The sequence below is a fragment of the Botryllus schlosseri genome, chromosome 15 (assembly GCF_051294905.1).
Source record: "Botryllus schlosseri isolate E-star chromosome 15, Bs_hap1, whole genome shotgun sequence".
In the NCBI taxonomy this organism is placed as follows: domain Eukaryota; kingdom Metazoa; phylum Chordata; class Ascidiacea; order Stolidobranchia; family Styelidae; genus Botryllus; species Botryllus schlosseri.
In genome coordinates, this window is record NC_137250.1 from 12262101 (window position 1) to 12276999 (window position 14899).

Below are 14899 nucleotides of genomic sequence, written 5' to 3' on the forward strand. Positions count from 1 at the left end.
ATAAAGGTAAGCACAGACTATGCTGGTAGGACCTGCAAAAGTACAGTTGGCTTGTATAGCTTAGCATGTCCCTAATAAATCATGGATCATTACTCGCTGCGTCACGACTAATGCTTGAATCAAACCAGACATAGACCTAAAAATGCATTGAAGCGATGCGTTAGTCGCACTTCTTCGGAGTTCCAGTGTAAACCTGGCCGGTCCGGTCTGAGCATACAGGATTGTGTCCAGCATCCATCTCGCACGGTGTGCTGCACCAGTTTGGCGATGACTAAAACTTTGGTTGCAACCAGAAAAGCAGGAGGACTCGGTGTATTCACAAGCAGATCAAACTAGATATTTCTCGGATTTATACTTAGTTCTACACGTTCACAATCATTCGCTGTTTCACCTCTATACCATGTCTGCAATAGGCTATTCTTGCTCTAAACCCATCGTAACCTACTTTTAAAACTAAAACATTCAATGACCAGGTGTGACATTTTATTGTTAAATAACCAACCTACAATGCGCGTACAGAATCATTGCGTTAGCAAACTTATTGAACGAGTAGAAGCACATGAACAGCCGTTCGCCGTATATGGTCGCTGGCACGCCCACTCTACAGTAGCTACTTTCAAACGCATTTAGACAAATCTTAACGACTTTTCTATGAGCTTATTGCAGGCTCATTGACGTTTTCTATCAATAATATAAAGAATGAGACGTGGATACGGAACATGTTTGAGATTTTCCTCATTATGGACATTGGACAACCTTAATGCATATACCTGAAGCGTCAGTTCACCACCACATCCCATACATGAAAGGTTACCATCACCAACACGCCATCTGCATAAGGGTCACTTCATCAGAGATCACTATATCTGAAAGGGTCACCTAACCAACACCAGTTTCAACCACCAAAGTCATCAGCGAGAGGTCACCTCATCAGAGATCCCTATACCTACCAGGCACCTCACCAGAGATCCATATCCCAAAAGGGTGCCATCACCAACACGAGTTTCGCAGCACCTCATCAGGTATCCCATAAGAACCCCTATTAGTTCACCATCGATCTACCATACTACTAATGATTGAAATTTTTGAAGATATGCATTATCCACACTACATGCTATTTCCCGTTCTTTTCTGGTTCAAACAATAAAGACAATGGGGAACAGTTTACAATGATGAATATCGCTACTCCGACTATGATTAATGAACGTAGTCTACATCTCCAGTCCGGAAAAGGAATAAATCAGTATCAGTAGGCAGGTTCTCGTCCAAGTCTTTCGCGCCGATCTCTCCATTTTCAGCAGAACTGGTATGACAATTGAGCGGTTACAGATGGTCATTCGTCTTTCTGAGACGTTCGACGCAGTATTTTATCTCGGCTTTGATTTTCTGGAATTATGCGGATATACATCAGCACTATTAGTGGCTACGATATGCTCGCCGTTTCTTTATTTAGTACGTTACGCCCTTTCTAATGACTGGAGCGTTACACTGTACGTACAGTTTACAATGTAAACGCATAAGAATAAGGTTTGGACCCCTACTTCGATGTTTAACAGAGTGTTGAACTCCATTAGGTTGTGAAGTTTGTCGAACGACTCGTTCGAGTATTGGAACTTGAGAGTCGAGAAGGGAGCATCGGGATCGTCATAAATCTTGAATTTTCCGCTTTCGTCATCTGGAGACCGTGGAACGCCTGTATCAAATGAGATTAAGGGAAAATATTTACATTTGTATATAACACACGATATTGATTTCCTTCGATGATAGGGGCACAATTGCTGGACAGTGGACATATATGTTTACGATATCAATGGGCAATAGGCCGCGCTAATTAGCCGTGCAACAATAGGCGCAATTTGACAATGTGAATATTCCTCGCTGTATTCTCTAACGTCTAACATAATATATTGCGTCGGCAATTTGGAATTTTTTAAAATATATCACAGCATATTATATTGGTTGATAATGGCGTTTTGCGTAGCCATTCTCATTGTAGTTAGGAATGAGCGCATCAATGCCAACATCCACGGATATACGCATACATAACAGCGTATCGCATATATGAATCGCCCATATAATACCTTATATTGGAATTGGTGTTTGTGGTGAACTTAGCATGTTAACGTTATCAGAAAACTTGCTGCAGACTCCGTATAAGAATATCGTTACGGATATGAGGCTGTTTCATTGCGCTCACATCAAACTACCGCCAGAAACTTTCGAGCTTCGCTACCACCTAGCATCGCAACGATTTCCAATTCAACATCCGTGTTCAATAACAATAAACGAGCCGTCAGCGACTGTCGAGTGTCGGATATGCATTTTAAACCGCAAAAGCCGGTGACGTACCCGGAGCAGAGAAGTGCTGGAAACTACGGTTGATCAGCGGAAAATGCATGACAATCGGCGCTTTCTCGTTTTCTTCGTCTCGAAACACATAACATTCCTTCATTCCTTTCTCTGGATTGTACGCGGTCGGGTCGATTTTCGGAAATGGAGCGTTGTGTAAGCGAGCCCACTTCTCAGCTAGCATTAGTTCCTTGAATAGATTAGTGTGTCTCATTTCCGCGTCGCCGCTCTTTTGAAATTGCAATATCGTAAACTCGTGAGACACATATGGATGGAGGTCTCACGTTGAAAACAGCAAGTGCCATAATAACGAAGTAATTAGAATAGCGAGGGTCATAGTTGTGACAGGCCTTCAAAATAGCGAGACATTAGAACAAGTCTTTCACCTAAAACCACCCTAACCTGAGCCTTATCCCTAACACGAACTATACACTTAACTCAACCATACCCCTGACCCTAAATCAGAGACGGGCAACATACTGCCAGCGGGCCGTACCCGGCCCGCATGCAGTTTCCGGTGTTGCATGATAATGTGGCCCGCGGCTGTGGTCTACATGTATTTGTGGGCAAATATTTTCGACCATAAACATTAATAAGACACAGCAGTGTTCCAATCTACCTGATGTTCACGAGCAGTCTTTACTAAGGGTTTGTACGCCCTACAGCGAGAATCCAAGGACCATGTTGACAATGTTGACCGAGAAGAGATGTCTCATTGACTTCAGCAGCTATCGAAGTACATTAGGATAATAAATTCATTGACTACTGTTTTGGTCTCTATGCTTTAAACTTAAAGTTTATATTAAATGCAAATTATCCCTTATACAGTTGAATAAATACACGATTATTGTATCGATTCAGGAATCCGGCCCGCCGAGCACTTCATTTTCCCATATCCGGTCCGTCGACTGGAGAAGTGGCCCGCCCCTGCCCTAAACCAACCCTAACTGTATGACAAGCTTACCCGGTCCCAATAATCCCCAACCCGTTATATCCTGACCCTATCCTTAGCGCAAAATCGCTATTTTGAATGCCTGGTTATTTTGACACTTGCAATTTTACCCAGCTGCGGTGACGGAATCAAAATGCACAATGCTATCAATCGAGCGATTTGGCGGTCTAGGGGGGCGAAAATAACGAAAGGGGCGATAGATGGGCGAAAACGGACGAAGGGGGCGATAGGGGGCGAAAACAACGAAGGGGGCGATAGGGGGGCGATGGTGCGTTAAAACGGCTACAATGGAATCGGGACCGTAACTACCGCACCCCAAACCCCCGAAATCGAAGGAAGCCCAAAATTATTTCGTGAATTAAAATGAATGATAGAGTAATTTTTTAGAAATTCACGCGACTTTCATGTATCTTGCTGTTGGGGTCCCCGTCACCCAACAAAAATACGCAGGATTTGTGGAAATGGGAGACTTCGGCGTCGGCCATTACTGCGCCACGACGCACCAAGACATGTGAAGTTAGAGGCCATGTAACATGCGACTCCGAGAAGTGTGCCAGAACGATCAGCAGCGAGAAGGCCTTGGCCGAAAAGGAATGCCCTTGTGCTGACCGAAAACTTCGATATATATACATATATGTTTAATTGTCCATAGGCGCCTCAATTGCTGGCGTCGAATGTTCCTGTCCTGGCGACCTCAACCCTACAGGACAAATGACATCCCGCAAGGTAAAAATTATTTGCCAGTAAAGAAATACCAATATGAAATCATGTGCGTCTTTTAGTTTGGTAGTATTGGTACGTTTTGACGATTTCCATATCTTCTGACATAACAGATATAGGAGGTCAAGAAATGGCATCATGTAAAGAAGTCAATATAACAACGATTCCGCCCGAAGATGTTTAATCATTATTTAGGGGTCCTACCTTTTCCAACATACTACATCGACCATATTGACCGATTCAAACATGAATTATATAAATTTGTCGCGATTCGCGCGTTTAGGCGAAATACGGTGACCCACCAAACAGTACATGAAATCGGGTATAGCTGATATGTAGCGACAAAAAGCCCACTTGCTGAGGGGGGTCTGGGGTTTGGTTTATCACCCAATGGGGCCAAAGACCAACGTTTTGTTCGGGGGGTCGACGAAGTGCTGTTTTTCGGTTCCCAATATTTGGGGGAAATTTTGATATAGCTATTGTGCGAAGTATTTCGAACAGTGCGCCTCTTTTCAACGACATCAGTTATTACAAGTGCGTTAGTCCTAAATATGCATGGGAGTTGTCATTTTTAAAGTATCCCCCTTCCGTATGTGATGTCTGGATCAAACTTACTTTTTAGAATTACTTACTTGATTACTTTTAAGACGTTTCGTCTTCTGTTTCTACTTGAAATAGCTTTGGCTTTTGTTTAAAATCGCTATAGCTACTTGAAATTAAGTATATATAGGGAATTACTTCTACTTGATAAAGTATTGCTTACTACTTCAACCACCAGTGAGACTCGCTGACTACAGCAGGGTACGAAGTGTCGCGAATCATCTAGTAGGATAACAATAGTAAAACTTATTGTATAAAAAGTCATGTTACGTGGAAAGGATCACGTTCATCGCTCTTTCTGGCGGTGAAATCAAAACTGATGATAAGATCGACTGATCTTTGTGGTCGAAGCATTGGCGGATAAGGAGAATTGAACGTTAACCCCGCGTCGACCACGTGAACTTGCTTCATGCCGCTTTCCATGGGGTCGGCGATCATTTTGAACTCATCCTCTGAAACAAGTGTACATCTATGTGAAGAAATATTCTTAGATGCAGAAGTGGTGGATACGAAATCAAAAATAAGAAATAGCGACCTGGTGTAAATGACCATATTAGTCGACAAATAGCATGAACACCACAAACCACAGCAACAAGGGGGGAAATTTCCAATCAGGTATAAAATTCGGTATTCCAAGCCTAGATAACTGCAAACTGTGAAGTAGAAGTACTCTGAAATCGTAACCACTTGAGGAAGTAGTGCAAGTAATCAAGATCTACCCGAAGTTGAGGTAGAAGTACTCCGTCACTGACCAGTGACCACTCATGCGGGATATCAGGGCAGAACGCACAGAACTCCTTTATAGGCCCTGGTCTACTGACATATTTGGAATTTTGATACGCAGCCAACATTTAAATAGCAGCGCTATGTTATTTCAATCGTATGATTACCAATGGACGTTTTCAAAATCTTGTCTTCAGTTGATGATATGATGCAGAGAGATTATTGAGAAATCGTTTTGATGCAGACTATAAAGAAAATATCAAACAGTTTTCAAATTCGTTAATGAAACTCGTCATTAATCTTGGTAGCTAGACATAATACCTGGGCTGTGGAGTCGGAGTCGGAGTCGGAGTCGGGGTCGGTGGAGTCGGAGTCGGAGTTTAACTAATTTTCGCTTAATGGAGTCGGAGTCTGTGAAAATGACCCTGACTTAGACTCCGACTCCAACTTCTTTATTATGAAAACAATTGCTTTCAAAGCTATCTTCAAATTACTAATAATAACTAAAACAGGATTTTTCTGTACTAACAATCACTGTTATTAACGATATAGATCAGGGGCGGCCAACCCGTCGCCCGCGAGTTAATTCTTGAAATTAGTTATATAACATCAGGTAAAATTGCAAGGTCAACCAAAATTTGATTAGCCTGACCGCGCAATTTCATGATGACTAAAACATCAGTTCCGACGCATTGGCGTAACCATGGGTCTGCCACATTTAACGTAGATCTTCGTGTATACCCATTAAGTAGAATATTTCGTAGCGGATTTATTTGACTTGAAATTTTCCTTAGCTCATCGCATGATTTATTGTCACTCGATTTCTTGCATTTAGTATTGGAGCCGCCTCCTGAAAATTATAAATACGCGTAATTTACAGAATTGAGTCTAACTATATTCGCAATTAGGAGATAACATGTCGTCCAACATTAGGGTTACCATATTTTGCAAATCTGAAAAGAGGACACTTTTTCAGAATTTTCAGACTTGCAAAACCGGAGGAAAATCCTGAAAAATGGTAAATTTTTCCACTCCGTGGTCGGTTGACTAATAAAAAAGGTAAACTCTCTCGCTCAGTACCCCAAATACAGTTTTTCTTTCACATTATCAGGTGGTTGACTTCGGTGCTGATTTATGGTATATCGGTCGAATTTGGCCGTAAATTTGACCAAAATTCTCAAAAAGGAGGACCTATGGTAACTCTATCCAACATGCGACTTCGCTAGTGCACTCGCAGCGAGATCGTCTGTGATGAAACATTTTCACAAAATGATAGAGGCATGTTCACCGAAACCTTCGATATTATCACGTCTAAATGCCGCATAATCCTGTCCTAGCCAAATGAGCCCAGTGGTATACAGAGGCGACCCACTATTTATTGATCGATATCATTCAGTACCTTTGAAAGAATTCCGCGCTTCGCGCGACCAGGACGGGAGTGTACCCTGCACAATTGCATACAGAGTTTTCCTGACATACCTGTTATCAATTTTAAAGCGTAGTAATATGAATCTTGTTTTCAATGTTACCTAATTCAGTCCGCTCCTATCGGACGACTAAAAAAGGTCATCAACATTCAAGAGCCCGCACAATGGTTCGTAAATCTTATGTGACCCTTTGGCCGAAAAGGTTGGCCACCCCTGATATAGATAAAATTGGACGTTATTTGCAAATTACAATTCAGTTACATAAAGGAAGAAAATCGCACTCTGCATCTTCGCGATCCAACCACAAATTGATGCAATTTTTTGAATTATACCATGATACTGTGACAGAGTAAATACATCGTATGGTTTTATGAAATAGTAAAATTCATGTCAATATAACCAAACGCTGCTTCCCACTTGACAAAATAAAAAAATATTTATCCTTTTGCATGGGCCCATGTGATCAGATTTAATGGCAGAGCTGATGGAGCAGGTGTTTTCGAAAATGTAGGGCGCGCAATAAGCGATGATGCATCTTCGGTGGTATTAGTCACTTTGTCGCACGTTGTTAATTTCTTGACCTCCCATCAGGATTGTCGGTATGGTCAAAATGAATATTGAAATCGCCCAAACGTACCAGAAAAAACTTCATTCGTGAGACGCACACAATTCCAAATTGGTATTTCTTTATGGGGTTCGCATTTGTACCGTTAGACTCGGATTGCAAGGACACTACTCAAGTCGCAATCAATCCTGCGAGGCGACAAGAAAATTAGTTGCCAATTCGTAAATTCAAATTGCATGTTGACGGCCGCCAACACATCCCAATTGAATTACGCCTACAAGACCGCATAATTATTCTTCTACGGTAGCAGGTTGTCCAGCCCTGAACTACAGCATACGGAATGTTTGGAAAGACGAAAATATTGACTAAATATGAAGCTGCCAGCCTAAGCATTATCGCATAATGTCAATCGACATAGGTTTATATACATATTGATATCCCATAACTGCGATTGCTTTAGATTCAGTCAGGGTTGTAATGACTCGAGTCATGACTCGACTCGAGTCCGACTCTAGTCACGATTTTTGGATGACTCGACTCGACTCGAGTCATTTTCTCAAAATACGAAAATGACTCGACTCGAGTCAATCTGTGTATTGACTCGACTTGGACTCGAGTCATTGCGCATGTCTCGAAGCAAGTCATTGACTCGAGATTCAGACGGCCAAGACCGACATTTTATTGTAATTTCGAAGCCAACACACTATTGGGATTTCGTTTGTTGGTACTGGTGCTTGAAAATGCGACCAGAAACTGCTAAAAGTGAGGAAAATTGATATATTATGAATTCGAACCATTCAATATCACCAAACCGAGTTAAAAAAGTGGGTTTAGGAAGACTTTAACTGGAAACTGAGCAGTCAACACAATGACTTGGACTCGGACTCGAGTCATAATACCATGACTCGGACTCGATCCTCTGTTCGGTGACTTGGACTCGGACTTGACTCGGTGGGAATTGAAAATGACTCGACTTGACTCGTGTCAAAAATATAAAAGTGAGATTGACTTGTGGCTCGGAGCCTTGTGACTTGGTTACAACCCTGGATTCAGTAGACAACAAACTCACCATTATCTATGATTTCCGACACCGCGCTGCGCGAGACCGCTGAAATATGACTGAACGAAAAGCCTCTCATAAAATTGAAGATCCTACCCGTACGCCTGCCACGAGTCTGAAGACATTTCATTCTGGTTAGGCAGAGTTTTGAATTGATCGGCAAGACTCCATAACATGTCGCTATGATAAAGCATGCTGTTTCCGATTGCACCATTCACAGTAAGGTTTGTACAGCAAGAATCTGTAATTAATAATAGCATACCTTCAATAAGTCGAGAACTTCGAGTATGCGATGTTTGAAGGTGGACCGATCTGAATCCGACTTGGTCTGGCCGACTGTATCGGTATCTGGATTTGACTTCTCCAATGAAGACGAATGACCTTTTTCATGTGCGCTGCAATATGCATGGTCAAAATATAATAACTATCAAAAAGGGAAAAACTACTTCTTAATCACAGGATAACATATGCTTGATCGAAATGTTGAGGAACACAGCAAAATCAGTGCTTCCGTACTATTTTCAAGCGCAAGTCATAAGCCTATCTCTATTCTGGAATCATCTTCAACGTAGCAAAACACGATTCTGGCGGCAAACCAATTTCTACTCTCCAGCGATATCTAAATATTTGAAGAGCTTATTGGAGGTACAGAATTTCATTATGCAATTGAATAATATATTCATATTGAAAGGAACCCGAATATTTTCGGCTGACACTCGTCAGGGGTAATCGTCAGCAACTAGTATAGAAGTGGTTCTCGACCTTTTTGTCTTCGCGGACCCCTTTTGGACCGTCACAGATCCGCGGACCCGCCGAAGTTTTAGTTCAAATTTAGCTCAATTATCATGCAATCGTCATCTATTTTGCGCAAATGATAACTGTAGGCTAGTGATAAACAGCAACGCAATGAATGTTCTTGGAAATAACATCAATACTCTTTATGTAGAAATTTGGTTGACTTGTATTATTAAAAAGCGAATCCTGTAACTGCATTTCTTGAATTACGTGGTCGTGTCTTCAAAATCCGCGCCTTCGATTTGATATGAATGTGTGCCGAAAATCCATTTCCACAAAGCTAGGTAGTGGCGAAGGTATAAATAACGCGTAACGCTTCCGACGACACATTTGGGTATGATCGCAACAAATATGGCACCAAAATTGACACACATTTTTTTTTCTATGAATATATATAACGTCAAGCCTCGTCATTTCTATCTAGCAGCTCATCTTGAAGTTATTACAGGGTTGTGTATATCGCCAGAAAACATGGATTTTTTTAAACATTTCAAGGTCACCGTGATTGACCTTACTAATCCAAGTTTTTATTTTCCCACAATCCCCAACTGTAATTTGTTTGTATCAGTAGGCTATTGGCAATTTGGCAATTAAAATGAGTCTGCACAGTGGGATATTTCATATCAGACTGCTGTTCTGTTGATGTGAGTTTTGGAGTTTTACTATAGTAATGAAGCGAAACTGCTTCGTGATTTTTCTAATTTGAAAAAAAGAAAGATACAAATTAGGTTACCGACTATTTTGTAAATTTAGAGGCCTTGCGGAACCCTAGGGGTCCGCGGACCCCTGGTTGAGAGTCACTGTAGTAGATAATTGGAAAGAACCTTGTCTATCAACACGGCGAGCGAGATAGTGTACTGGTGAAGCGTCCGGCTTCTTTATCGGCAGGTGGTGGGTTCGATCCCCGACCGGGTCGGACCAGAGACTCGAAATATGGTAACCGCAGCTATCCTGCTAGACCAGTGGTTCTTAACCTTTTTTCATCCAGCGCCCCCTTTCAACGCTTTCAGTGCTCTAGCGCCCCCACCCCATAATTTAAAGACTGTGATAAAAACAATGGGTAAAAGGACGGACCATAACATCAATTCGTTTCCCCCTCAAAAAACGTTGGTCTTGGGCCCCGATAGGGTGATAAACCAAACTTATGTGGAGCTTTCCCCATGATCCTCGCGATCCTCAAAGATATTGAAATCGCATAAATGTACTAAACTAAAATAAGCACACGATTCAAAAGTGGTATTTCTTCAATGGCAAATAATTTATTTTGATGAATGTTATTTGTCCTGTGGGGTTCAGATTGTCACGACGTGATAATTCGGTACGGGCCTTTTAAACTGGACAATCAGACATATTTATATCGAAATTTACGGTCAACATGAGGGCAATTCTTTTCAGCAAATGTTTTTTTCGCTGACCATATTTTGGCACATTTCTCGGAGTCCCATATTGGCCGAAACTTCATATGTCTTCGTGCCTCGTGGTGTGGTGATGGCCGACGCCGAAATACCTATTGCTATTTTCGATAAATAATGCGTATTTTTTCGAGGGGGAAGGGTACCCAATATTAAAAATTCGGGAACAGTAAAAACTTGTATAAATGGTCAGAAATTGATGTGTAATTTTTGGGAGAACATATTTGTAGCAGACTTCGTCGAAGAATTTCAAGATTTGACATGTTTTGTCGAATCTTAATTTGCTCTGAAAACTCTTTAATGTTATGTTTTACTATAGTAGAGCCATTTTGCTTCAGCGGCCCCGTACCACCCCTGAGCCCAGCGCCCCCCATATCGCCCCTTTCAAAATCCAAATCGCCCCTTGGGGGGGGCTGGAGGCAAGGTTAAGAACCACTGTGCCAGACGCTCAGCTTCCACGGATAGCATGGAGGAGAAAAAACGGGGGTGCCGACGAGATAACCTTACGGTCATATCGCATCTTCGTCATCAAAAGCATCTCGATGGTGAAGGCGACAGCGAATACCCCCTTCTCTATTAACAATCGCGTCACACGATATCACGTCACCGGCATGAAATTTCGAATAATAAGCCTAAACCGCTCTCGATTATTCGAAATTTCATCCACGTGACATCATAATGTGTGATGCGATTGTTGATATGCGACACTGTTCTTTCCAATTCTCTAATAGTTGCTGACTATTACACCTGACGAGTGTCAGCCGAGAATATTCGGGTTCATTTCAATATGAATATACTATCCAAATGTATAGTGAAATTGTTCACCTCCAATAAGCTCGCCAAATATTTAGATATATAAATTGGCTTGCCGTCAGACTCTTGTTTTGCTACGTTGAACATGATTCCAGCATAGAGACAGGCTTCGAAAATAGTACAGAAACACTGACTTTGCTGTATACTACACAAACTCATTCTGTAGGCACAGGCTTGGATGGTGGATCTTGATTTAAAGTCGACTCCAAGGCACCCAACTGAAAGTGTGAACGACCTCGGATGCCTAACGGATATTCCGATTTGTATCGCCAACCCATTTCTACGACAAAACTAATTGGCACGTTGTTGAAGCAAGAAGGCAATACCAACACCGTAAGATGAATCTGATAACGATACCCGTGTTCATGGTCGCTATCGTCATCGCTAGTATCAATTTCGTGCTCTGAAACTTCCTCTTCTGGAGATGTATTAGTCTTTGAAGTACTGGTGACGTCCGCTATGACAATACAAATACAAAACTCAAATCGATGTTCAATCCGCACTGTAATCAAGACGGAACATACCCAACTCCATCCTCAGACGTCCTCTCTCGTCGCTTTCGGGCTCTGATGACACATCGAACAACCGCTCAAAGATGATGGAGAACGCACTTCCCCATATTCCCTATGCGCAAAGCATATTAGAACGGCTGAGGTATCGTTTCGAAGTTGGTTTTAAGCATAAATTTGGATGGGTATTGTATAAATGGGTACAGCACAATGGAGCTTATCGCCTTTTTAGGCCTTGAGCTCCTCGACACAAAGTTCATGGTGTTCATGGGCCTTTGATTTCTGTCTTCTCGGGAACGTCTTTCAACCTCTCGCAATCATTCATCAGTAGAGCGATTGTTCTGACATGTCAAGATTTGACAAAATTTTGTCAAAATTGCAGCGTTAGGTCAAAATTTGTCAAAATTTTTTACAAAGTCAAAAAAAAAATTTGACCTCTGCATTTCGTAACTTGTAGCGTAGATTTTGCACTGTCGGTGAACTTATTATTTGATATTTTAAAGCTTGTAGCCTACTTTATAGGTCTACCGTTGTAGACGGTCCATCCTCGTGAATCATAGACGGTCAAATGAAACAAATAGGTTGGCATGGTGTTAAGGTAGGGTTACCATACGTCCTCTTTTAAAAGGATTTGTCTTCTTTTTTGACTTTTTTTTTAAAGTCCTTCAGAAGCCCAATGCCCAAATGTCTTCTTTTTTGAGATTTTGTCCCCATTTTTGAGAATTTTAGTTAAATAGAGGGCCAAACTCGACTGAGATACAGAAAATCAGCACTGAAGTAGCGCTCCGGCGGCTATTTCGGGAGCTGAGCCGGAAAGTTGACCGTTTATTTTTTTAGTCAACCGACCACGAAGTGCAATAAATTTACCATTTTTCAGGATTTTCATTCGGTATTGCAAGTGTGAACAATTTGAAAAGTGTCCTCTTTTCAGATTTCCAAATATGGTAACCCAATGTTATGTTCATTGGTCAAGGTACCGCAATATGCTAACTGAAGCAAGACTGCTTGGGCATTGCATGGTTCTTATATTATATCAAGAAGCTCATGATGAAAAAATGTGATGTAGATAGCAGTGTTGAGATCAAGTCACTACCTTCGAGTCACAAGTCATCTCGAGTCATTGCTCATTGTGACCCGAGTCAAGTCAAGTCAATTGATTTTTGAAAGTGACTCGAGTCAAGTCAAGTCACTCGATTTTTGGAGGTGACTCGAGTCAAGTCGAGTCAAGTCAAGTCAAGTCAAGTCACGAGTCAAGTCATAATTCAAGTCAAGTTGCTTTTTCGAAGTACGAGGTATGATAAAGTCATTGCATTCACCATTGATTTTAAATCGCGGACCGAATATAAAACTAAATAGACAGACGAAAGGCGTGGTATAGCTCACACATGTCTAAAATTGGTTAACTACGTAAGTAACGGTATACCCTACATCTATAATCATCCGCCAAAACAGAGAATAGAATGCAAAACCTAAGATAGTTGAACGGAAGTAATATGATGCACGACCCAATTACATATCCATGGGATACAATTTAAGCCTGTGCTAATGTTGGTTGTGAGAGTAAATTTTCCAATCCCTCCCTTGCATAAATTAGCATTTTTTCTGAATTTCAAGTTGGAATCGGATTAGGATTGGACATAGACTATAAAATGAAAAAGTTATGGATTAGGTTTTGGATTTGGATTTGAAGTTTCGGATTTGGATTGGATTAGGACATAGAAATTCCAAATCCGCTCATCTCTGGTGCACACGGATGCAGGGGATGAATTACAAAAAAAAGTTGCCAGAATTTGTTTTTAAGGTATAAGGCATGGGAAACGGACTGAAAACCTAGACTTTTTGAAAGTCGGTCAATTCTGAACAACCAGAGTTCAATTATATAGGCTTCCACGACAAGAGAAGATCAGACACAGTAGTGTCAATGTCAATGTCAATGTATTCAATCATGGTACATCCCCTCTGAAACTAGAAGTTCGTTCGCCACTTATATAAGCGCCTTTGTAATATTTCTTCTCGTGTTTTTGTGCTTTCCCTCGATGAAAACAAGGCATACAGGCTACAACGGTTGCCTTCACAATAAGCCATCAAGTCGTGTATTTAAAGTTTTTGTGAAGCAGCTGTTCTTTGTTCATCATGTATTTCGTCACTCAACATGTTCTGAATTAATCTTAAATCATTATCTGTGGACCAACCTACAATGCGCTTACAGAATCACCGCCGTTAGCCGACTCCATAACCAGCTGATCACCAATCCGCCACCGTCGTGATCATTGAAGCATAGCAGATTAGCCAATCAAGCGCCGTGATTTCGTGATTATTAGTCTGCTTGCCGTTCTATGGTCGCTGACACGCCCACTCTACGGCCGCTATTTTCAAACGCATTTAGACAAATGTTAACGACTTTCCTGTGAGCCTATTGCAGGTTCATTGACGTTTTTTTATCTATAATCTATAAAATGAGACATTCATACGCATAAATTTTGATATTTTCCAAATTATGGACAACCCTAATATACATGGTAAAGTCGTCTTCAAGCCAAGTCCTGTTGGAGTGACGTCATGAGATGGCTTGCCAAAGTGCCGTAAATCAGATCGAGTTTACATGGTCATTGGTCATCTTTGTCGCAGCTCAATTGATACACAGCACTTTGGTATTAAGCTCAGGAACATGCTACGACAGTTGAAATATCCAGAAATACTGTAATGAATTCTAGAATACACTGTCTATATTTTATATATTCTTTCTGATAGTGAGTTGTGCAAGTTATATTGTTGGCTATACTCGCTTCATAAGTCGTGACGCTGGACAAATATGACCACGTGCATATTAGAAAAGCAGCATTATGTACAGATAGAGCTTTCATTTTCACCCAGTTGAAATACGTGCCGGTTTCATGAAATATGAACATGAAATGTTGGTATGTAGCGATAGTCTGGATTCGTTTTCAAGTACCGGTGCTGCTCAAGTCGTCTC

General features: G+C 41.3%; 1 protein-coding gene across 1 annotated transcript in view; it reads right to left on the bottom strand.

The window, feature by feature from the left end:
• Positions 1-466: 466 nt before the first annotated feature.
• Positions 467-14899, bottom strand: part of LOC145456882 (cytosolic phospholipase A2-like) — a 30290-nt gene continuing 15857 nt past the window's right edge. Inside the window, exons 13-20 of the mRNA XM_080335017.1 lie at positions 11941-12040; positions 11774-11873; positions 8659-8791; positions 8406-8511; positions 4892-5073; positions 2350-2539; positions 1542-1693; positions 467-1386 (exon numbers count right to left, since the gene is read on the bottom strand). Of these exons, the coding sequence (XP_080191143.1) occupies positions 1324-1386; positions 1542-1693; positions 2350-2539; positions 4892-5073; positions 8406-8511; positions 8659-8791; positions 11774-11873; positions 11941-12040 (1026 nt within the window). The 3' untranslated portion in view covers positions 467-1323. The remainder of the gene's footprint in view (positions 1387-1541; positions 1694-2349; positions 2540-4891; positions 5074-8405; positions 8512-8658; positions 8792-11773; positions 11874-11940; positions 12041-14899) is intronic.